Source organism: Blennius ocellaris (genome assembly GCF_963422515.1).
Source record: "Blennius ocellaris genome assembly, chromosome: 17".
Lineage (NCBI taxonomy): Eukaryota > Metazoa > Chordata > Actinopteri > Blenniiformes > Blenniidae > Blennius > Blennius ocellaris.
Genome location: NC_137666.1, coordinates 1,535,536 through 1,560,913, shown reverse-complemented (window position 1 = coordinate 1,560,913; position 25,378 = coordinate 1,535,536). Strand labels below are relative to the sequence as shown.

The 25,378-nt window shown below is 42.0% G+C and overlaps 3 protein-coding genes across 3 annotated transcripts; 2 read left to right on the top strand and 1 right to left on the bottom strand.

The window, feature by feature from the left end:
* Positions 1–3,779: 3,779 nt before the first annotated feature.
* Positions 3,780–13,045, top strand: cdkl1 (cyclin dependent kinase like 1 (CDC2 related kinase); the record flags this gene model as incomplete). The annotated part of the gene is made up of 9 exons (XM_080513038.1): positions 3,780–3,947; positions 5,711–5,832; positions 9,163–9,235; positions 9,673–9,763; positions 10,091–10,291; positions 11,395–11,477; positions 11,558–11,614; positions 12,110–12,271; positions 12,916–13,045. 9 exons carry the CDS (start codon positions 3,780–3,782, stop codon positions 13,015–13,017), a joined length of 1,059 nt encoding a protein of 352 aa, XP_080369164.1. The 3' UTR covers positions 13,018–13,045.
* A 40-nt stretch (positions 13,046–13,085) lies between these two features.
* dmac2l (distal membrane arm assembly component 2 like) lies at positions 13,086–16,077 on the bottom strand. The gene is made up of 5 exons (XM_080513047.1): positions 16,012–16,077; positions 15,816–15,931; positions 15,024–15,232; positions 14,327–14,498; positions 13,086–14,224 (listed from the first exon to the last, which is right to left on the bottom strand). Exons 2-5 carry the CDS (start codon positions 15,911–15,913, stop codon positions 14,110–14,112), a joined length of 594 nt encoding a protein of 197 aa, XP_080369173.1. The 5' UTR covers positions 15,914–15,931; positions 16,012–16,077; the 3' UTR covers positions 13,086–14,109.
* Positions 16,078–16,549: 472 nt separating this feature from the next.
* l2hgdh (L-2-hydroxyglutarate dehydrogenase) lies at positions 16,550–25,181 on the top strand. Its single transcript, XM_080513033.1, has 10 exons — positions 16,550–16,802; positions 18,254–18,369; positions 19,326–19,477; positions 20,440–20,571; positions 20,693–20,855; positions 20,967–21,001; positions 21,743–21,910; positions 22,377–22,534; positions 22,637–22,768; positions 23,349–25,181. The coding sequence occupies exons 1-10, from the start codon at positions 16,711–16,713 to the stop codon at positions 23,542–23,544; spliced, it is 1,344 nt and encodes a 447-aa protein (XP_080369159.1). The 5' UTR covers positions 16,550–16,710; the 3' UTR covers positions 23,545–25,181.
* Positions 25,182–25,378: the final 197 nt, after the last annotated feature.

Below are 25,378 nucleotides of genomic sequence, written 5' to 3'. Positions count from 1 at the left end.
AACAGTTCTGGGGGGGGGGGGGGGGGGGGGGAGCTCCAGGCTTCCACCTGGAGGGGAGATGTTTGGTTGAAAACAGTTATTGGGAGTGTTTGTCACTGACCACAGGGTCAGGTTGGGGGGGGGGGGGGGTCGATGAGTCGCCTTACACCAGCAGGACGTTTACCGCAGAGCCACTCACCGAAACATGAAAAATTCAAAATGAACAATGTTACTCAGCATCTTTTTATCACTCTTCAGTCCCGCGGACGGAGTGGAACATTATCTAGAGGTATTATCAACAAAAAGTGCCATTAAACTTTACGAGAGTCGTGATTGTATTAGCAAACAATGGGAGATTTATGGTGTTATTGTCTGTCGCTCATAATCACCGCCGGTGGCAAACATCAGTAGGCTTGAGAGGTTTTTTTTTTCTCTTCACGAGCTCCGTAGTTGAACTAATAATCAGTTTAATCACAAACCTGCCGTGAGCACCGTGGGTTATTTAAGCAATATTTATTAACCCCATGTTCAGTGGGAGTACGTCGGGTGTACCGGCGGAGGATTAACTACCTAGTGAACTGTTCCCCCAGCAGCTTTGGGTTTTTTATTTTGTTTTTTTAAATTTTTACTGCTATGTAACATAGTCGCATCTCCCGCTCCGCTGCGTTTTTAGGACTCGAATATAATGTACATGTTTTATTTTCTTTACCCTTCTCTTTTATAGACAATTTACTTCTCATTATTTGCACCATGTAAGCACTTTTGTACATTTTTTTTTTTTTTATTTAAAATTAAATGACAAAATGAGGGACTATGCTCGGTTTTTATTAACATCTCTGCATTCCCTTCGCAAAATGTTAATGTATACAATTTTTTTGTAATAAAAGAATCTCTTTTAACATGATAACCTGTGTGGGCGGTGGTTTATTGAGGGGGGGGGTTGCTGAGGAATCCCCGGTGGGGGGAGACGGGTGAGTATTAGTTTCCATTATTTCACCGTTTAGTCTTTCCTCAGACGTGACGAACCTCCACTAATTGGTCTCAGAGCGGCGTTTTTCTGTTTGCAGCTCGATGGCGAACGGCGTCACGTCGACGCGGCTCCGAGGGTTTTGAAAGGCGACGACAAGACGGGACGGGCGGACAGGTGGACAGGTGAATGAACTCTGTTGAGCGCTGGGACATTTTCAGATACGTGACGATTCTGGGGGGTTTGTGAGCCTTTAAGTGAGCAGGTTTGTTTTTAATTTTCTGGATCCCTTGTGGATGTTTTCTTCTAAACGAATGACGATAACTCAAAAGAAAGACAATATGGGGACGCGTCTGTAAATTATATTGTTGTTTGGGGTTTTTTTTTGCATTATATGTTAGTGTTTGGCCCTTTTGATTAATTTTTTACAGTTTTAATTAGATAAGTGTGGGGCAGGGGAATGCCTTTTCCCAGGATTCTTAGCATTTTTTTGAGAAGGAAATTTTTTAATGAAAAACAGTCAAATGGTAAAACAGTTACAACACACATATATTATACACATACATTATATTATATGAAGTTAATTCAAATAAAATACACTTACAGTTTAACAGTACGAGTATAAAGAGCGAGTTCTGCTTGTTTATTGCATATGAATCACTACTGCAACCCGTTAGATCTGATAACGTGAGAAAGATTTTGAATTCCAGCATTTTTTGATGCAAACAAAAAAAAAATGCATCATCCTCCGACAACTGGGCAAATTGACAAAGAACATTTATCTCAGTGCCTTTTTTTTTTTGCTTTCTCAAGCAACAAATGCAAATGTATAGAAAACCTTTAAGGTGAACGGGGTTTTCTGTTTCACCTGGAAGATTCACGCCTGCATGACGAGACATTTGATTTAATAATTAAGGGGTATCTTCTAACGACACTTTTAGGGTTCAAACTCCACATCACGACATGTAAATGGAGGGTCTGTATCTAGAAACATCCCTCGCTCTCCCTCAGGTGTGAATGACGCCTCTCTGGAGGTGAAGTCTGCAGTTCCTATGAGCACCGGAGAGGGAAAAGCAGAAATCCGTCAAGCTGCTCAGTGAGAGAGTCTGTGGGGGGGAAGCAGGAAGTGTCGGGACTTGTCCCTTCAACATAAAACCAGAAATGCGAGCGACTGCTCACACCAGCTGGTTGATGAGCTTCTTTATCCACATTTAAACTCATTGAATTACCAATATTTTATAATTGTACAACCATTTTTTTTGTGGTTGAAGTGCTGGAGGAAAGTTTCCTCTCTGATTTTAAAACTATTTTTACATTTTAAAGGATGAGTGAATTTACCTGCGCATTTTGGAAAGAAATTTTGTTGACTCCCAAAAGATGTAAAATGATTACTGATTTATAAATTTAGAGCTATTATGAACAAATACACGTACAGCAGCTTTAGTACATATAAACCAGTATAATATTATGTCGTTATATTTTAAGTTAAATTATAATTTAGTTGCCCCACTGTGGGGAAATCTACACTACTGAAATAAAAACGTACAGTTATCTATTGATGTGTAATGGAGCATCATCAAATGTAATACCTATAGGGTATATAAATACATACATGTAGTGTGAGGAAGTACTCCAGGTACATCTCAGTGGAAAACATACATTTTTAATTTACTTAATCAGTTCAACATCCATGTATTTTAGATTTATTGCACATAAAAATACTTATGTTCAGCTATTCTTTCCAGCAATTAAATCAAAGATTTGATCAAATTAAAATTAAAAACCATCAATATTTCACAGTACTGCATGTAAATAGATGAGTACTTGAAAATACAGCTTAAAGATCTTAATAATATTTATTCCTGGTGATGTTGTAGGAACGCCTCCACACTGTAGATGCATTTATTTCTAAAAGATCAAATATGTTGGTTGAAGAAGCTTATGGAATCACTTTCTGGTCATTTTATGTTCCTGCAGCAGGCCGAGTCGTCGCCCCCGGGTGGTTTTATTGTGAAAATCCGGCCCGGATGTGAGTATTTGTTGCGTGGTACTTGTCTCTTTAAGACGGGAGCCTGTTGCAGCTGCAGGGGACAGTCGAGCCGAAGACGCCGGGCCTGCAGGGTCAGAGTGAGCAGAGGAGGAGACGGAGGAGAAGAGCGAGGAGGCGACATCATCACACTGACAGACATCTGCAGACTCTCCCACTGAACGTGAGTGCAAACTTCACTTAATATCAGACTTTTCATTTCATATCAACTTTGTTATTTTCCCACCACAAACTTTCCTCATGCATAAATGTGATTTACATTTTTTTTTTTTGTCTTTTATCTATCATCACATGCAAACTCAAGAGTATCAATCAAAATCCTGCAAGTCAAGCTGTAGATTTCACTTTTCATTCATGTGTTTTGTAACGTTTACATGTTCCTGTGCCAGTGCGTCACTTTGATTTAATTCCCCTGGTTGGTTCTTCCTGCTGTTAGTTGTTTTCTCTCTGCCGCCCCCCCGGGGAGCTGACCTCATACAGTCTGCAGTACGCAGTCCGAACCGCTGGCACACTGGCCTGACGTTCCGTTTTAGCAGTTCAAGAGGCTATCTCAACATTTAGACACTGGAGTTCAAACACACTCGGAGCTTTTATGCTAATATACTTGACCTAGATCAGCTTGTTGGTGGTTTTAATTGCCGGAGCTGCATCTGGAATCAGCAGGTGGTTGAACTCGCCTCATTTATTCCTGCTTCTGCTTGTTTTCAGGCTTCAGGGACGTCGTCCCCCCCCCTCCCCCGCCGCCTCCCCCCGCCTGAGGGAGTCACTGTCCTCACCCGCCCGAGGATGGAGAAGTACGAGAAGATGGGGAAGATCGGCGAGGGCTCCTACGGCGTCGTCTTCAAGTGCAGGAACAAAGACACGGGGCAGATCGTGGCCATCAAGAAGTTTGTGGAGTCGGAGGACGACCCCGTCATCAAGAAGATCGCCCTGCGGGAGATCAGGATGCTGAAGGTTAGAAACCGAGCCAGACTTTTATAAATCCCCGTAACAAGTTGAAGAACGAGATTAAGAAGTGGGAAAAATACAAATATGATCCTCGATGTAGGTTAAAGGCGTCCTGCTGCATAATGAGGAGGTCAGAATAGTGAGAAAATCAAAATATAGTCAAGTTATTAGGAGTTGTGGCATCACATTTTTTTTAGTCATAACGATTTCTATGAACCAAATCTTGATCTTTTCGTCACTTCAGGTAGGAGTTGAAGGGACGATATTGTTTTAAACTCAACTCGTGTCAAGATTGTGGCTTATGGGTTTTATTCAGCATTAAACTACATAGCAATATTGTTTAAAAAAAAAAAAATCAAAAATTATACATTTGCTTCAGTTTTTTGAGGGAAAAAAAAGTTGAGTAGAACTAAAACATTTGCTATTATTTGTTGGTTTCAGATTTTAGTGCACAAAATTCAAATAAGACGAGTGAAGCTGAGAGATTATATCAGAATCTTTATCTACAATATGAGATAAATGTTAACTTGTGGCCACGCTATGGAATAAATGACCAGATTGATGCAAAGTTATCAGACGCCTATTTTAGATTTTAGGTAATAATGAAGCATAATAAGAGGAAAAATGTTCACCAGGTGCAGAATTTTTACATAATTTAACTGGATCATTCCAATTTATGAGCTAAAACAACAGAATGATTTAATACAGAGGCAACTGTCTTCAGTTTAAAATTATTTCTATATGTTGTGATGCAACGAGCCTCGATTTCATGAAATGGCTCAAAACTAAATATATTTTTCGAGAGTGGGTAAATAAAGGCATGTATTTTGATTCAATAAGCTTTATTTAGAGCCGTCTGGTTAAATCAGTAGCTTTAATTATCATTCATCATTAAGTACATCAGAGATGAAACGGTACATTTGGACTTTTTACTGTAGAGAAAACAGAAAATGTCAAAATATGACATTTATTTCAGGAACTACAAAACAATCTGTCGGTCAGAATTAAGTAAATAGTGATTTTTGTGGCTCTTTTATGAGTTTTACAGCAAATCTGAAGCAAATGAAGATGAAGTTTAAATGACCAAGGTGTTTTTTATCTGAATCTCTTATCTAAATGAGCGAATGACCACATTTTACTCGTCCCGTGCTCTTCTCAGCTCGGTTCTCCAGACCTGACGTGGAGCTTTATGGTTATAAATCTTGTTTTTCCTGGTTTGAAGCATAAAGAGTGTCTCCTGTGTGGAGCGGCCAGCAGCCGGGACGCTGCCGTTAATTCTTGCGGACAGAGGAAACACTTTTCTTCTTTTAAAAAAAAAAACACAGCAGCAGTTCAGACGGGCTTCAAAGGGCTTTAATCAAAGGAAGGAAAAAACCCCGCTGCTTCACGGCCGACTCCTGCGTCTCGGACGCCGCGTGAAATGTCACGGCGCAGAGGAGCGAGAAACTAAAACACCGTGTTTGTTTTTTTTTCTGTGTCACTTTCATTCGTTGAAACCCGGCCGGTCTTTGTTGTCTTTAATGTTGAATAATGATGATTATGGGCCGTCGTTGCCGGTTTAATTAGTCATGCGGTGGGTGTGAGGGTCGGTGGCTCTGCGGGACACGGGCAGATAATTACCAGGACGTGTCGCCAGGGGCAACGGCATGTTTATTACCTCCCGCTTCATAAAGGTTCTAGTCCGTTTGATGGGTCCAAGCCACATTTACATCCCGGGTTTGTTTTGTTCTTCTTCTTTCTTTCTTTTTGTTTTTGTAATGTCTGCGCAGCAACTGAAACACGCCAACCTGGTGAACCTGATCGAAGTGTTTCGGCGCAAGAGGAAGCTGCACCTCGTGTTCGAGTACTGCGACCACACCGTCCTCAACGAGCTGGACCGCCATCCCAGAGGGTGGGTGTGTCTGCACACGCACTAACAGAGGCCCCCCAAACAACGAGACGGATAAATATAAACATTATCTCTTACGCTATGTGGTCTCTCTGCCCCACTAGTCACAACTTTTCACTGTAGAAACGCCAAAAATCTTCATTCTAATGTTGATTTACAGCCTCGCTCTCGAACAAATACACAGACGCATCGAAATGAAAATGTAAAAAAAATCACAATACAATAGAAAAGTAGATTTTTTTTTTTCCTTAATATAATTCAGTACAACTTCCATATATTCAGTTGCACATAAACTGATTTTTTTTCCCCAAGCATTTTAATTCATTATTTATCCTTTTAGTTTACAAGTAATGAAAGAGTAAATATCATATCAAGAATTTGTATTTTAACAAAGGCCGTAATTATCACAATTAAAATGTTTATAAGGATTGAAACTTAGAAAGAAATCGGCAAAACAACTAACCGTTTTTTGATGCACCTGTACATTACGTTAAAGTTGTGTTGTCTTAGAAGTAATATATATATATATATATATATATGTATATATATGTATATATGACTTGAAAATTATTAAGAAACATAGTTAAACCCTATTAGATTATGAAATATAATTAGGCTTCTTGTCTATAGATTATAAGGTGTGGTGACGTACATCATCTGCTTCATATTCAGAAAACTGATAAATGACCTTAATATTTCATAAAAAATAGAAAAATAGCCAACGCCGAGATATTATATCATATCTTACTTGAATTGATAAATTAGATTTCGACAGGTAATTTTCTTCACTTTGACTCAAAATAATGACATAAATTAAAAATCGAGACATATCTACACTCAATAAAAACACGTTTTTATGTCAGATTAGTTTAAAAAGGGATGAATATTATACATTAAAAATGTATTATTCTACAATCACATTACGAAATGTGTTTTACTTGCATGAATGAAACGTCTTATGTGATATAAAGTTGTTTTTGTGAATTAAGACAACAAGCCACTCCCAGCGTCCACGACGCAGATCCATCCAGGGACTATATTTTTAATTTAAACACGCGGCGCCTTGAGCCCCGGGAACATAAATCTGCGCGGCGGCGTTTGGTCCAGCGGGCCGCTGTGTGCTCTGCGTTATCGCCGCATTACATATATACCGCCGCGCTTTGTCCCCCTCCGACGGGCACGGCGCTCGTCTCCCGGGAGGCCGGCCCGCCTCGCTGCGGCATGCTGGCGTCGACGCTCTCCCAGAATGCTTTGCTGTGGCGCGGAGCCACATTTTACGTGGACGGGGGGGGGGGGGTTCAGAGTGGGGAGCGGCGACAAAGTGGGGAGAGGGGACGGAGGTGGTTATTGATTACCAGTCACAGGGCTTGAATTAGCTGTTTCCATGGCAACGGCGCTTATAGACGCCCCCCCCCCCCCCCAGTGTTGGACATCGCGGGGCGCCGTCGCTCACTGTCGTCTCCCCCGAGGCTGGAAATCAACAAACCAAACAAACAACTCAGGATCCCGTCGATAAACCTCAACTTCTTTTAAACTTTCAACTCAGATTTCTCTTTTCTGACGAAGCACAAACATCAGCAAACTATTCTGATATAGAAGTTATGTTCGTTTAGGTACAACTTGAAATATGTGATCTGGTTTTACTACTTTAAACACTTTCTAATACTGATGAGGAGTTTGAGTTGGTATTCAGTCGGCAGATCAATCCCATAATGCTTTGCGACATCTCTGGATGGACATGATCCCATGATCGAATCTCAATCATTTAAATTTTGGCGGAAAAAAAACCTGCATCGGAATCTTACAGGAGACGACGTGAAGCATCTTCATTCTCCTTCTTTGTCATTTCTTGTGTGCATGTATGTGAACACGTCGTAAGAAATGAAAATGAAGTTGTTTTTTATGTCACATTTGTAGCCAGACGAGACAAATTGGGCCAAAATTCCAGGTTTATCCAGGATCAGTTCATGTCTTCATGCTTCTGGACAGGCTGATACACGTTTGGATGGTTTGGCTGCTGTGATGAGTTCAAATGAATTAAAAAAAGTGAGGTGGATAGTGAATCAAATATCAAGGCAAAAGGGAATATGTGTATTTTCAGTGTTGACCTTGAGTGTGGAAGACGACGACGGTTTGAATCCGCCTGGAAGGATATCGTTCTTTTTTTCTCTTTTTTTATTTTACGGTCTAAATTCCAATAACTTGATGTGGTGACCTGTGTTAAAGAAAACGGCCACATTCCACTGAGAAATGTCGAAATTAATGTTCGCGTGTATTTTTAACTGCAATTGTGTTTAAAAATAAATCATCAAAAATATTTCTGAAGAACTTAACTTAACAACTTAACTTTAAAAGTAAAATGTGGTTTGATTCCAGTGCATCATGTTAAATCTGTAACTATTGTGTTTTTATTAATAAACAACATCAAAAATTTGCATTAGCTTTTACATTTATTTTTTTTAATTAATCAAATAAGAATATTTTGGATTGGTTTTTTTTACTTGAGCTGAAACAATAAATAATAAATTGATCAACATTTAATTATTTTGTTAGTTTTAAAGATGAATATTCTCTGTTTCCTGTCGTCTCTATTAACAATAAAATGAACATGTTTGAGTTGTGATTCGTTTGGTTGGAGTAGAACAAGGATATTTCAGGATATAAGCTGTGGGTTTAGGCTCCATTGTGTAAAATGTGTTTTAATATTCTGAGGCTGAACACGTGAGAAAACCGCCGGTTGTTGCTCCGACCTGTAAAAGTCAACACTGGAGTTCCTCCCACTCGTTCAGTAAAAGTGAAGAAGAGCTTCTGGCAGCAGCTGGCTGCGTGTTAAATCTTCAGGGTTTTGAGACGTTTGACCCCGACTGGCCCTTTTAACCCTTTTTTCCTCTTTATGCAGCAGAAAGCAGCCGTTCAGGGGCCGAGGGACAAATATTCATTTTGTTAGAATACGTTTTTTGTAGCTCCAGTCCATCCTGAGGAAACACCAAAGTCATTTTTTTAATCAGATTCACCATCGTGTCGACATGCAGAACAGGAAAAGGGGCTGGAATCTGTCAGGCATTTCTTTACTGTTCCACAACCAGAAAATCTACATTTCTTCAAGCATTCCTGTCATGAAAAGGGTTCGTTTTTATATATGAAGAACAGAGTTTCACACATTATACACCTTTAGGCCATACGAATATAGAAAGACACTCACATGCACACAGTGAAACTTGCATAAATTGTTTTTTTTGTTTTTTTTTTACATATTAACTAAAATATCTCTTCGTATTAAACTCTTAATGATTCTCTCCCAGTTGACTGTGTGGATCTGATCTTGTCGCTCAGGGTCCCGGAGCATCTGGTGAAGAGTATAACCTGGCAGACGCTTCAAGCCGTCAACTTCTGCCACAAACAGAATGTAAGTAACCACACAGCCCCCCCCCCCCCCCACCCCACCCTTCTTCCTCCTCCTCCTCCTCCTCCTGTCTGTGTCATATATTTCCCACTTGTCAAACTCTCCCCTCGGCTTGTTTTTAAAATTCCTCTGCGTCCTCCGCCCTCGTCCAGCTCCCACCGACACCCCCCCCGCTTTATGGCTCCTTTTTTAACAAGAATTCCTTCCCCCCGGCTGACCAGCAGTTAATGTATCACCGAGACACAACAAATGCTCCAAGGGCCCCTATTTAACACAAATTTAACATCCCTCCCTCCCCTCCCTTTTCTTTTTTTTAACCATTTCTCACGCTGACCCTTTATTCTTCACCTCCCACAATTCAAAGCAGCTTTAAAAGTCTTTATTTCTAAGCTCCTGATTTAATATCCTCGCCTGTTCCTTGGGCCTCTGTGTGTGTGCAGTGTATTCACCGAGACGTCAAGCCGGAGAATATCCTCATCACCAAACACCAGGTCATCAAACTCTGCGACTTTGGCTTCGCCAGGATCCTCAGTGAGTCTGGAGATGTTTGTACCAGCAACCGCTGCTGCTGCTGCTGCATTGTCAAGGACGCTGCCACCTAGTGGCGGCCAGAGGTGTTGCACACACCCTGTAATTGAATCGCACAGACCAGTGACTTTAATTAGTTTTACACAAGCTGATAGAATTTGACCTTGTCAGAACAGTCTGAGCCTCACAAAAGCTTTTTCTCAAAAAAAAAAACTCCATCACAGTGAAACGGGGGAATGTAATCTTTGAAGCATTTGACCGGTAATTGATGTCTGAATGAATCACAATCTCTGTAAGCAACACCTGAAGGCGTGCGTTTGCTTCCGTCAGCTGGTCCGTGTGACTACTACACGGACTACGTGGCGACTCGCTGGTATCGCGCCCCCGAGCTGCTGGTGGGCGACACTCAGTACGGCGCTCCGGTGGACGTGTGGGCCGTCGGCTGTGTGTTCGCCGAGCTGCTGTCGGGGATTCCTCTGTGGCCTGGGAAGTCTGACATGGATCAGCTGTACCTCATCAGAAAGACTCTCGGTACGTCTCCAACCAGGCGCCACATGCATGTGTGTGTGTGTGTATGTATGTACATACACGTAGTAATGTGATGATATACGCTGACTGATCTGCGATGGGCCACAACTCTATGAAGATAAAAGCATGGATGCACAGAATGCTACAACAAAATGTGAAAACTGCAACAAGAGATACAAGAGTCAAAAGTTGCAAGCAGGATCCAAAAGTATGCAATAAAAGATGCAAAAGTTGCAAAAAAAATGCTACATTTGCAAGCAGGATGCAAACGTTAAAAGCAGGATCCAAGAGTTGCAATAAAAGATGCAAAAGTTGCAAGCAGGTTGCAAAACTTACAATCAGGACCCAAAGGTATGCAATACAAGATGCAAAAGTTGCAAGCAGGTTGCAAAAGTTGCAAAACAAGATGCAAAAGTTGTAAGCAGGATGCAAAAGTTGCAAAAAAAGATGCTAAAGTTGCTAGCAGGATGCAAAAGTTGCTAGCAGGATCCAAAAGTTGCATTAAAAGATGGAAAAGTTGCACACAAAAAAGTTGCAAAAGTTGCAAGCAGGACAACACAAACAAGATACAAATGTTGCAACATATGATCCCAAACTCACTTCATGAAGTACAAAGGTTGCAACACAAGACATCGACGTCGTATGACGAGATACAAACGTTACAAGACAAGTAAAAGCAGCAACGCAAAACAAAGTAGTCCCACCTCAAAATATTATCAAGAAAAAAATTGCAACACAAAGTTTAGAGATGCAGTACAGGTACAAAAGCCACAACAACAATCTGCCATCACGTTGTTTTTGTGTTCAGGTGCTGAACCTTGACGATAATTCCTGTCATTTCGTTTTGTCGACTCGTCACTAAACCGAGAAGAGAATAGAAAAGAAAGACTTCCAGATGTAGAAGCCACTTTATCACTTGAAAGCCTCTTCCAAACCTCTGGAGGTCTTTGAGAGCGACCGGGGGGCTTCTACGCTCTCGCCCACCTCCCACACGTTGCCTTGATGTTGAAGTGGCTTCAAACCTCCTGCAGCTCCTCAGTCGACTGGATTCTCTATTTTTTTCCCTCAAACCGATGAGATTAAGTGTTTTTCTGTCCCCCTTGCAGGAGACCTGATCCCCCGACACCAGCAGGTCTTCAGCAACAACCAGTTCTTCTGTGGCGTTTCCATCCCGGAGCCACAGGAGATGGTGAGACACGTGTTTGAATATTTAAATTCAAATTAATGAGCGAAATTAACAAAAAAAAAAAAATTCTTCTGTTTCTGCAGGAACCGTTGGAGCAGAAATATCCAAACCTGTCACATCAAGCTCTGAGCCTCATGAAGGTAAACGCCTCTGACTCAATCATAAAGTCACTGGTTCATCCACACTGACACGCGTAATACTCAGCGGTGAAATACTGGAAATGTGTACTTGACGACAAATACTACTACTTACAATTCTACTGAACTGTACTTTTGGATACAAAACCATTAAACACATTTAATTTCATCATCAGTCGTGGGTAATTGATTGAATTTACCTGAACGGAGATCTCTGACCAAAGCACATCCGTCATACAGAGTAAAAGAAATACGTAGTGGAAGTTTTATTGTGAAAATATTTTGACGTAAAGCAACAAAAACAGTGATCCAGAGTCTGAACGTTGATTCAACTCAACGGAGGACCGAAGAAGTTGCATAATAACGTGATGCAACTTCAAATATATATGAATTGGATTTACACAAACGAGAAAACAAGTATGCAAGGAAGTTGCAGCAATATAAGTATTTTTAATTGTTTATTAATTTGTTATTTTCTTGTTTGTTTGTTTGTTGCAGGGCTGCCTCCGGATGGACCCGTCGGAGCGTCTGAGCTGCGAGCAGCTGCTGCAGCAGCCGTACTTCGACAGCCTGAGGGAGAAGAGCGACGGCGCGTCGCGGGAGCCGGATCGCCCCGGCAACAAGAGGACGCGTTTCCCCCGCAGACACCTCCCCCCCGGGGTGAGCCGCCATCCCAGAACAAACGCTCCCGACCGCCTCGGCCCTCAAGTCACAGTAGACTTTCACTTCCTGTTCTTAACGACCGTTAACGGCACTTTTGTTTAAACAGAGAAATAATAGTGACGGTTCTTTTTAAATTCTGCTTTATCCAAATGGCAAAGATGGTTTACTCGGCTCCGAATTTTAGGGATGAAAAATTAAAGGTCAGGGGAACTGATGGAAATGATCAATTCTGGCTCTCAGAAGTTTGAACAACCCTGGTAAATTATGTTTTTACAACAAATATAAGGTTTTTTTCTCCACCATTTCAATGTATGTACAGCACTTCTGCCGTGTGAATGAAATGCAACTCGATGTATTTTTATTTAGACTTTATTATAGCAATACAAGAACAGCTTCAGTAGCCCGACTCCAAATGTTATGCTCAACTAGAACACTACAACCTTTTTCTTTTTTTTTTCGGGAAGAATCAATGTCATATTAAGTTCTAATTCCAGTGAAGCCAAACAATGGCAGTTTTAAAGATCTGCTCCAAATGAACATGCGTCGCTCTAATCCTGACCAAAACAAACATTTGCGTTCATGTAAAATGTATTTCACTGATCTCTCTTCTTTCTTTCTTTTTTTTTTTAAAAATCCTGCAGTATTTGCCACAGCTGACCAGCAGCAGCATCTTTCCCGCTCTGGACAACAAGAAGTACTACAACAACCTGCGCAGGTTCAACTACCACCTGCCCAACATCTGACCGGTGCAGCTCTGCAGCTTCCACAAGGATTCAAGGATTTTTTTTCTTCTTTTTTTTAAAAGAGCGTTGTGTCTCTGTGTTGCTGTCAGTCTATGCACTGTGTCCCCGACAGCCTGCGTTTCAAGCCGACCTGTAGAGAAGATGAGGAGCGACGTGCCGCTTCTCCCGTAGCCGCCCAGTAGACTGGAGGTAAAACCGACGACGTACTGCCTTTACTGGTTTGCCAAATATTAATTGTTTTATACATATATATATATATAATGAGGGACTCTTTAAGAGTGACGCGTTTATAGTAGGGAGTTTAATGTTTAAGTTATAATGTAGATCGACTCACAAGCATTTCTGGATGTGATATTTATTGGAGCAAAGACGTTGCTTTAGCTCACCTTTACCAACATTTAACGCCGGCCTGGATCGTCTCTGGAACTCTGGTGCTAAGGAGGTTTTTCAGCCATTTGACTGTCCTCTCAGATTTTACAACAAATGCCAAAATAATAAAAAAAAATAAAAAATCTATATATATATTTAAATGACTCTTAAAATCCTTACAAATTGCTTTCTGTGTACATTCATTATGAACGTAACCTTTAATAAAACGATCAAACGATTTAAAGTGCTTGAACTTTACTGCACCACGCTCACACACAAACACACACTTTGTCTGCACACGCTTTAGAATTAGACACCTCTGAGAAGTTTTGGTTCATCTACAGCAGAAATGAGCATTTTTCTCAAAATGTACTCGACAAAAATGATCAAAATTCAAGTTCAAGCAGCGGCGATTCATTTTCCCAGCATATGTAGTGTAGAAGAACTAGAAGCCCGCTAAAGTGCCGTATTTCCATAGTTTCCTCTACAAACATCGGTATTCTGTGTGTCGACTCATTTATTTGTAGATTTCAGGTGTTCATTTTAGCCATTTTTGTTGTCATGGAAACAGGAAATTCCAACCTTGTGACATTTACATGAACGCATCATAAAACCAAATCATTTACATGTCGGCACGTCGAAGCTCTGCAACTCAAAAACGGTTCTCCCGTGCTGATGGTGTCCTTATTTAAGAAACGCACAAAAAAAAATAATAATTCTGGATCAGTCCAAGTCGACGAGAACGTCCAGACGTGGAAGCGCCGTCTTCAGCCGGCCAACCGTCGTCTCTTTGTCTTTGATTCCGGGAAGATCGCTGAGAAACAGATACTCCAGATTCCTGCAGACAAGTTGCACACAAATGAACGACGCGAGAGCCACTGTCTGTTCTGAATTTTTTGTTTTTATAGCTACATCAGAGTCTAGATGAGCTGCGTCTCACCTGAGCCTGTGCAGCGCGACGACGCCCTTGTCGGTCACGTTCCCGCAGGAAACCACCTCCATCATGCACACGCTGTCCTGCAGGTTCTGGATGGAGCCCAGCCTCTCCAGACAGGCGTCTTCGATGTAGACGCACTTGTTCAGCTTGATGTCTTCCACATCTTTCAATCCCTCTGCAGGCAGCAAACACGTAGGAAACAAGACAAGCGTCAAGCCACACCAAGCAAAAAAAAAAAAAAGGAACTCGACACCAAAATGAATGGGCTCGCCGTGCCGCTGCCACGCTGTAAAACATCCCGTTGACTTGCGTCATTTTTTTGGAAGGTCGATCTCAAAGAGAGATGCTCTTTCGCCCTCGCCTTTACTTTCTTGTTAACACCGAGGGGGAATCACTTTCAGGTCAACCGGCGAGGTCGAACCCGTGCCAACACGCTTCATGCAAAATTCACTACATCTGAACTCGGCTTTAATCTTTAATCTTAACACCCTTCATCACTTTAATACATCTGCTGCACACGGTGGCGGCTCAATGCCGAGGGCGACTCGTGCAGCTCCACCGAGCAGCACTACGTAAAAGGCTGATCTTCAAAATGATGTTTAGATCCCGAAGGTATCAAAATACGAGGAATACTAGTGGGCGGTTAATGAGATTGGGACAAGTAACAAGGACAAGTAATACTCTGCGCTGTAACACTGACCCAGGTGGTCAAACCCTCGGTACATGATGCAGGATTCGGTGGCATCGATCCCCTGGATCTTGTATCTGCCCAGAGGCCCAGTTGGCAGCCCGTTGTAGTCGTGGTGCCAGCGATCGAAACCCTGGAACCTCACTTTGGCGCCGCATCTCAGCAGCCACTCGGCCGCCGCTCGGTCCGGACCCACCGCTTTAATCCGCTCGTGGTCCACCCTGAGCAGAGACACACTTCAGAGGGACTGTGGTGGAAATTCCCCGTGTTCTGACGGGCGGGAGATGAGGAATCAGCTGCTTCACACGGGACAATGACTTGTTAATTTAATAAATCATGCCTGCTGGCTGCACTTCTGAATGTGTGCAGGGTGGGGAAACTTGCTCATAGTGAGGAAAACAATTTAAAAATGTACTCAAACGTACAGTGATTGACTTATGTCCACCGATATCTGATTCAAGTGTGTTTAAAAAGAATATAATGTCAACATGACCCATTGAACAAATTGGCTCACAGTACATAAAATATGAGGCGCCACTCTTAGACTTGCAATTTTCCTTTACAGGCAGTGGGATATTTTCCTTTAAACTCTTTGTAATTTATATGACACTGACCTCTTTACTATTGGGAAAAGCAAATGTTTGATGATCCAACTATATCACAAACAATTCTTGTCAAGGTGAGTGCACAATTCCAGTAAATAATAGATGTAAATCACGTGAACTATTGGCTTATTTTAATCAGAGTTTATAATAACAACATCGACATGTTTATCACGTGTCTTTGTTCACTTTACGATCTCACCTGTTGAAAACAGCGTTGAGCCAGCCCCAGAAGTGTCTGCGGCTCCCGCAGCTTTGCAGCAGCCCCGCGCGCTGCACCGCCTGCGACAACAGCCTCATGTCTGTGAGCAGCACGCGCTAAAACACAACAGTCACGAGCCGGTTCACACGAAGTGTATTCAGATATTCTGAGGCGACAAACGTCGCAAAACTCTCACCTGTCCTCCAAACGAAGCGGATTGTTTACATCAGAGGCGCCGCCATCACTGTGACCCGATGACCTCACGACGTCACGGACAGACGCGCGCTCCCATTGGCTGTACGCGTTGACGTCACCACGGCTAAAAGCTGTGGCTAAATGAGCCAGAAATAGAAATTGAAAGGCCAGATACAATTCAGAACCTAAAGTTTAACATTAAGTACATCATTTTGATATTTATCAAATTCGTTTGCGCTTATTTGTTTGAATGTGACCGTACGTGAGGAAATGGTACCTCCCTATTTCCGAGATGACTGAAAAATTCACAAAGAATCACATATATTGGAAATTTCATATCGTAGTTTTGTCTGTCAAGGGCGTAATAACTTTGATGCACTAAAAAAAAAAGTGTTACAGTTTAAAAGACAAAAAAGTCACAGCGGTATTATTATGTTTGTAAGTCCCAAAAATCAATAAAGCTTCTGTCAAAACCGGAAGGGTCGTTATAGGGGGCGTGGCTCCCGCTGGGCTCAGTTCGGTTCCGCTCGGCTCTTCTCGGCTCCACTCGGCTCTTATTCAAGACGAAGCGGCCGGATGGGCGACTGACAGCCGCCACAGGAGGAGCAAAACACGGCGCACGGAGTTCAGGAGGTGTCTTCGCCCGTGGAGCGGCACGATGGCGGAGCGACTGTGAGCCGCTTTATGAGCCGCGGTCAGGATGTTTCGAGTCGTTAACAACGCCGGCGTGAAGGCGGCGGGCGCGCTGCAGCTCAAAGTGCTGAAGGACGTCGCGAGCAGGCGGCTGCACAGGTGAGATCAAAGGAAACTTGTGTTCTTCTCATTCACGTGACAAAAAAACGCGTCTAATCTGGGCTTCGTTTCACACACTGACACAGACAAGCTGCTGCCTGCATGTCTGCGAAACTTTAATTACCAGGGACACCGTGCGGCTGCAGGGTTGCACAACTATTGTGCTTTGAGTTCCACCAGATCTTCACATTGTTTCCTCACCAGAAGACGTGTGTCCTGACCCTGTTTTAAAACCTTACAGCTTGTGTTCATGTTAGTTTTTAAGATCTATTTAGATATAAGCAGGTATTTAGTTTGAAACTTGGCCTCACCAGTGTATTGACACTTAATAATATGATAATAATGTAATTCAACGCGGCAGCTTCCCTCATATTAATCTGTTTCTGTAAAGGTGATGCCAAAATACCTTAAAAGCAAAAAACGGTAAAAAATATTTATAAAACATCAAGTTTGAAAACAATTATCATTGAGAACATGTATGGAATCTATAATGATAAACTCCAACCACAAAAATGAACAGCTGTTAATTTAAAACCTATGTAATGTTTAAACTCAAACATTCATCGGAGACCGTTTCACAGGATATATGAACTTTAGTTGTACTTTAAGTCTGCCCCGGGCTTCTTCTCTCATCAAACATTAAGTTATTCCTCTGAATAACTTGCACTTCCAGAAACTATCCTGATCTCTTCCCTCGTCCATGTGACGCCTCCTCTCCCTTCATTTCTTGGGTTCGTGGAGCTTTTATGATCCTGTGTCTGGCTTTAATTTTCCAAAACTGAAACAAGATGTTGACTGTTTACAAGGGCGCATGAGCATGGAACCGTTTTCTTTCCCGGTGAACATTGTGTTCCTGAAAAAAGTCCCTGTGAACAGATTGGATTGAATTAAAGAGAAGGAAACAGTCTGTTCTCACCCGCTGCATGCTGGAGTGTTGTCCAATTCAGTCGTTCATAGTCAAAATGGATATTTCACAAATCAATAGAAACTTTTCCCTTGTAGTTTTTCTTGAAGTCGGTGTTCTGAAATTATAAAATGTAATATTTGTAACTACATTTAGACAGGAATCTCTTTCTTATCTATCTAGAACTAATAGTGCAAATAACCTTTTTTTTGCGTTAAAGTGACTTTATACCAAAGGAAATACCCCTTTTATGGGAATCAGTGTAATTATCTCCTGCAAATCATGATGGAATCAAATAGAATGAACTTCTCTTCAATCTGTTCTAGGAAGTCCTGCACTCAGATTGTAATTTGTGTGAGTTGGAGGATTTCCCGTGTGACATTTCAGGGATGTATTCTGGTTTCCGTGGAGACGAAACGACAGCAGGATTCTCTCCCGATCAAAAGTCGGACTTTAAAACAAGCGGATCCAAACACTGTCGTGTCGCCGACGAGTGACCACTTCAGTTTTCTAACTTCCCGCTCCTTCCTGTCCTCCCCCTGTGCAGCTCGTACGACGTGGCCGTGGTGGGGGGGGGCATCGTGGGCCTGGCCTCGGCCAGAGAGCTGATCCTCCGACACCCGGAGCTCAGCTTCGTCCTGCTGGAGAAGGAGAGCGAGCTCGGTGGGTGGAGGCCCGCGGGGAACGTGTCGAGCACGTGGCTCTGGTTAAAGACGACTTGGAGAAAGTGGCGCTTTTAAGCTTCGGCTTTGTTGAATACAGATTCGATTTTTTTCATACAGTCGGAGGTCAGAGCCGAGGCTGCAGGAAAACACAACAATAATAAACGTGTTTGTGACGAGGCCGCGGCATCTTGAAGTGTTTTTAGAGCTTCTCGTTGGAAGTCGGTGCTGGTCGCATGTAAAAGTGCTGCATCTGGACTTTTTACGCAACAGACGCTTATTATAGTCACGTGAAACTTTATTTAAAGTGCACATTTAGAAACGACCCTTGTTGATCAGAGATGCAACGATATCAAAATCTATTTATATTTCAAATAAATGGTAGTAAATGGATGGAATGTAACACCAGAATAACTTTGAATACGTTCACTAGAAATGTAAAAAAAAAAGAAAAGAAAAAGTATGGATCAATAGGGTCAGTTTATAGAGATGGTTTTATATATATATATATATATATATATTTGTTTTTTTATTTTTTTATTTTGTTTTATTTTGTTTATTTATTAAAAATTTCTAAGGCACTTTTCATTTAAAAATCACAAAATGCTACAGATCTTATTTAATAAAATTGTATTTAATTTTATTATAATAGCAGAATTATACTGGAATGAAGAATAATAATTTCCTATAATAAAATAATCATCTTTTTTTCTTTTTCTTTTTTTTTTTAGAATAATTTTTTATTTTTACCAGATAATACTCCACTGACTCGAATGACTGTAATATATTTGAGGCAATATTACAAAATTTTTGTTTGTTTTTTATGTTTATTATTGGAAAAAAAAATCTGAATATCTCCAATAACCGGAGGTGGATTTAATACTATGAATTTCCAACTACAACTACAGTGTTGAAATAAACCCCGTGTTTGTTTGGTCCCCTGCTTCCTGCCGCCAGCCCTCCACCAGAGTGGGCACAACAGCGGGGTGATCCACAGCGGGATCTACTACACCCCGGGCTCCCTGAAGGCCCGCCTGTGTGTGCGAGGAGCCACCCTGGCCTACGAGTACTGCCAGAAGAAAGGCCTGCCCTACCGGAGGTGTGGGAAGGTGAGAGGCGCCGCTGCTTCATGCCACAAACACAGACGTGCAATTTGGGCGTCTCCAGTTAACCTTAAATACAAGATATAGAGCCGCGGTGGCTTTTATTTAGATTTTCTTTGGCGCCAGCCGCTGGGTTTTTGCAGTCAAATGTGTATATCTCTAAGGAACGTGACAGGAAGTCCTTCCTCCCCACGGCAATAAGACTTTTTAACTCTTCTACCTCCGTCAGAGCCTCAATCATCACCTGGACTCAATTACATTGATACTTATATTATATCATATATTTCATATGGCATATTGCATGTACATATACATATATTTATACATGTGCAAGTACACTATTACCATTGGTATTATTATTAATATAAGTATGCTATTACTATTGGTATTATTATTATTATTATTACTGATATATATATATATATTGTTATTGTTATATTATTGCTACCATTATTAGTAGTACTATACACGAGTGTTATACACTATTACACATTGTTATTATGTGTATTATTGTTATTATTATATAATACCTACTTCTAATGGCTCTGCCACGGCACCTTACTATTTATTTATCTTGCTTTTTTCTCCTGCTTATTTCTAAGTGCCCATGTTCCGTTCTGTGTTTTACTTTATGTCTTATACCCAGATATTTGTAGATTTTACTTTTATTTCTATTCTATTGTATTTTATAATATTTGTATGTACCAGATTGCTGCAACAAGACAATTTCCCTTCGGGGATGAATAAAGTAATTATCTATCTATCTATCTATCTATCTATCTATCTATGTTGCGAGTGATTTGGGGGGGTCAGTGCCTTGCTCAGAGGCACTCTGGCCAGGTGGAGATGGGGAATTGAACTCGTGACCGTCCTTTGCACGAGCATGTGAGGTGAATTAGCGGTGTGTGTGTGTGTGTGTGTGTGTGTGTGTGTGTGTGTGTGTGTGTGTGTGTGTGTGTGTGTGTCAGCTCATCGTGGCCGTGGAGCAGGAGGAAGTCCCCCGACTCAGAGCTCTGTACGAGCGCGGCCTGAAGAACAACGTGCGTGACCTCAGCATGATGGACGCCAAGGGCATCCGGGAGCGGGAGCCGTACTGTCGGGTACACACACACACACACACACACACACACACACACACACACACACACACACACACATTTTTACGCGTCTACCCGAGAAAGAACGCTTTTAAAAAGCTGTAATAAAGCGCGGCGCCTCCAGGGGATCATGGCGCTGGACTCTCCCTACACGGGCATCGTGGACTGGCGCATGGTGGCGCTCAGCTACGGGACGGACTTCCAGGACGCCGGCGGCACCGTGGTCACCGGGTACCAGGTGAACGACATCTCCACGGCCAAGGAGGGCGTGGCCGGGAGCAGCGACGGTAACGGGGCAGTGTGTGTGTGTGTGTGTGTGTGTGTGTGTGTGTGTGTGTGTGTGTGTGTGTGTGTTATATGGTTTTAAATCCTCTTTTTTTTTTTTATTCAACTTGCAGGGATGAAATATCCAATCGCCATCAGGGACTCGAAGGTGAGGCTCCTGCCAGTCGAGGAGAAAATGACGGTGGTCCTGAAGTGCAAACCACAACAACAAATCACTAAACACAACAACAAATTGTAAAACACAACAACAAATTGAAAAACACAACACAAATGAAAAAACACAACAACAAATCACTAAACACAACAGCAAATTGTAAAACACAACTGCAAATTGAAAAACAACAACAAATTGAAAAAAAACAACAAATGAAAAAACACAACTGCAAATTGAAAAACAACACAAATGGAAAAAACAACAGCATATTGAAAAACAACACAAATTAAAAACAACAACAAATGAGAAAAACAACAAATGAAACACACAACAAATGAAAAAACAGCACAGATGAAAAAACACAACAACAAATTGAAAAACACAACAACAAATGAAAAAACACAACAACATCAACTTTGTTGTGTTTTTTCATTTGTGTTGTGTTTTTGAATTTGCAGTTGTGTTTTTCAATTTGTTGTTGTGTTTAGTGATTTGTTGTTGTGGTTTGCACTTCAGGGCCACCGTAGAAAATGACGCCATCTCGGTTTTATCGGCGCCTCTAATAGTAAATGTATGAAGTGAATCTTGTTTTCGTTCAACTTGAAGTCTCTAAACGGCTCCTGCGTTTTAATTAGTCTCCATCACTTCTACAACCACTTTTTTCTGCCATTCATCCGTTATATAATCCCGCTGGCGCCTCCATTCACTGGAATCGAACCGCCGTCTTGCCCGCAGGGTGCCGAGGTGCGCTGCCGCTACGTCCTGACCTGCGGCGGCCTCTACTCCGACCGCCTGTCGCAGATCTCCGGCTGCAGCCCGGAGCCGCGCATCGTCCCGTTCAGGGGAGATTATCTGGTCCTGAAGCCCGAGAAGAACTACCTGGTCAGAGGGAACATCTACCCTGTGAGTCGGCCTGCTGTACCGCCACTGTGGAGCTTCTATTTCACCCAGAATGTTCAAAAAATTTGCTATTTCAAGCCATTTTCACTGCTTTTGAATATTTTAAATATAGATTTTTAATACCTATTTCGTGTTTGCATTTTTCATATTAAGTCTATTTGTAAAATTGTCTTTTTTGTGCAACAAATTTGGAATAATTCAAGTTTTTTCCACATTAAATAAATACAATAAAAAAAAAAAAAAGAGAGATAGTTATAGAATGTTTTTTTTTTGGGGGGGGGGGTTTCTTCCTTTCTTTAATATCAATGTTAAGATTTTTCAATATTATAATATCTTCTGATGTGAAGAACGATCAATGTGGGATTGATGGACTTCAAAAATCCAGATCAGGCCGCGAGACGGGCGTCTGTGTCGGAGGTTTTTTTTTTTTCTATCCGTACGTTTCAGCTTGTGTCCGTCCCTCGTCCAGGTCCCTGACCCTCGCTTCCCCTTCCTCGGCGTCCACTTCACCCCCCGCATGGACGGCAGCATCTGGCTCGGCCCCAACGCCGTGCTGGCCTTCAAGAGGGAGGGCTACCGGGTGTACGACTTCAACGCCCGGGACTTCGCCGACGCGCTGTCCTTCAGGTGGAGCGTGTGTGTGTGTGTGTGTGTGTGTGTGTGTGCGTGTGCCCAGAAAGGTCACGAGGTCACTCCAGCAACTCCTTTGTGTGATGTGTGTTCCTGCAGGGGCCTCCAGAGGCTGGTGATGAGGAACATCACGTACGGCGTGGGGGAGATGTACCGGGGGCTGGTGATGGGGGCGCAGGTCAAGCTCCTGCAGAAGTACATCCCCGAGCTCTCGCTGGGCGACGTCGCAAGGTGGGTTCTCACTTCCTCCTGCTGACCTCATACGACCTCATTCAAGTCGTTCGCTTAAAGGCCTAGTGAAATGTAGCACACTACTTTGCAAAAAACGATAGTTGGGGGTTCTACTTCTAAGGTTCCTCCGACTCTGCCCCTCCCCTGTTGTCTCAAAACAAAGTTATTTGAATTTTGAATCTCCATTGTGGCATATATAAGCATATATGTGCATATAAACTGCTTATAGGTTCCATATATGCACATATATCCTCGTATAGGTTCTTTCCATGTGGGCTGACGAAATAAAATTCAAATTCAACCATTCGATCACCTCCTCCTTAAAACGCTTTGAGTTTTACAATATCGAAGGAACGATTGTGATTCACGTCGGGTTGCTTGATGCTTTGTTGACACTGTTTTTTTTTTTACAACAACAACAACGTGATAAAAGTGGAAGCAGGTTCATCTCATGTTGTTTTTAATTGTTCTATATTCCACTGTAACGGCGATAAATACAGAAAGACTGAACACATCTGGAGTGTAAAGTCCTCCTCTGTAACCCCCCCCCCCCCCCCCCTCTGCTGTGTTTCCTCCCCAGGGGTCCGTCGGGGGTCCGGGCCCAGGCGCTGGACCGGGACGGCAACCTGGTGGACGACTTCGTGTTCGACGGCGGCGTCGGCGAGGTGGGCGGCCGGGTGCTGCACGTGAGAAACGCCCCGTCCCCGGCGGCCACCTCCTCCCTCGCCATCGGCGAGATGATCGCGGACGAGGTGGAGAGCCGCTTCGCGCTGTAGAGAAGGACGGGAGGGAGAGCCGGGCCTTTAATGACGTGACGCCATTGTTCCCCCTCACTTCCCCGGTGGGGGGGGTCTCGTGTTTTCTTCACGTTTACTCCACATTTCACCACCTTATTTGGTCTTTGAGTGACGGCAACGTCATCGATCACGCCGTCAAACTCCAAAAATGCGAACACTAAAAATAGACTGACATTTTATGAATTATAAACTTAGCGGGTTTTTTTTTTTTTAAATGATTAAACTGTGGTACTTCTTTTCTTTCTTTTCCAATTTGCTTGAGCTCTCAAAGCTGTATAAAAAAAACAAACAAACAATATGTTAGGTTTGCGGCTAATCTATAAAGTCCATCCGTGATCTTGGGTGACACTGGGTACTGTACTGTGTCATGTATCGCACATTCTTTTGCTGCAGAAACGCACATTTTTATCGCAGAAGCGGGTTGATCTCACTACATTTGACAGGGTAATTTTAAGCTAATCGATGAATTACATCCTGAATATAAACTGTTTGTGTCATAAATGTGCGTTAAAGGTGCGTTATGCTCAATATGTCACCTGAAACTGTGTTTTTCATGAGCGTAAAACTAAAACTAGAGAAACGTCAGGTAATTGCAATGTGCCACCTCACCGCTAGATGGCAGCAAATCCTACAAACTCAACAATTAAGGACAAACGTCTGACTTCTTACATTTTCTTCAGGAATTTGCAACCTTCACATATCCCTTTACATGAATATTTTTATTTGATATTATTTTAAACTCATCTCATTTATAGACAAAGGAATGTTAAAGTATTTTAAGGGTAAATCATCTATTTTTTTAATAGAGACACCAAAGTTTGTAGTTTGTGACGGATTGTTTTCAAACTTAAGTGCTTACGTAGACGTGTAAAGTACGAGTAGAGAGAAAGAATTGACCTTAAGGGCAGGTTTAACGTGTTTGGTGTATTTCTGAAGTAAACGCTGCAGTAACAGACCTGTCTGTTCTCACTGCAAGCATTTTTATCGTTTTTCCACAAGGAGGCAGAATAAGAGCGACAAAAGGTCTCAGTGGAAACAGAAAAAGTGCCTCCAGTAGTTTGCTAGAATAAAAGATCTTAAAATAAACAGATTAGGGGGGGGGGGGGGGACAATCTTTTTTCCATTCTTGTAAAAAAACAGATATTTGAAGGTATTTTTGCATTTCTGCTCATTGGATTTCACTTTGCTCTTTCTGCATCTTTGGGTTTGTTTGTTTGTTTTTTCATTTGCATTTGTCTTTGCATCTTAAGTTGCTTGTTTTGCATGTAATTGTGGAGCTTCGCCACATTAACACCCGGGGATCTCCCAGTCCGTTGAGCCTCCAGGGCTGTCGGAAGGAAACGGGGATATCGTACATCTTAAAAAAGAAAAAAGAAGAAGCCTGGAATCAGACACTTTCCGAGCTTCACACACAAATCGTCTGTTTGATTATTTCTCTGGTGCTGTTTTCTTTTCAGAAAACCTGTTTATTTCTCTCTTTAATTTTTAGGGAATATGCATTTGTGGGATGAGCAGCGGGGCTGGGGATATGGTTCAAGTTTACCAGATCTTCTCTGTTTGTGCCAAACAACTTTTATTTCTCTCGTTTCTATTAAATCTAAAGAAGATGTCTGAAACTGTCCAGTGCGTTTTATTTCAAACCGCTGCTGATGAATCTGTCCATCGTTCTTTTACCGTTTTTACTAATGGTGCTTGTGTAATAAAGTCAGGTTTCATTCTTGCAAAAGTCTGATTTATTTGCTTATAAATTGAAGTTACTAAATCGTCTCAGGTTTTGTGATGCATGAAACGTACAAAAGAAATAAAGTTATTT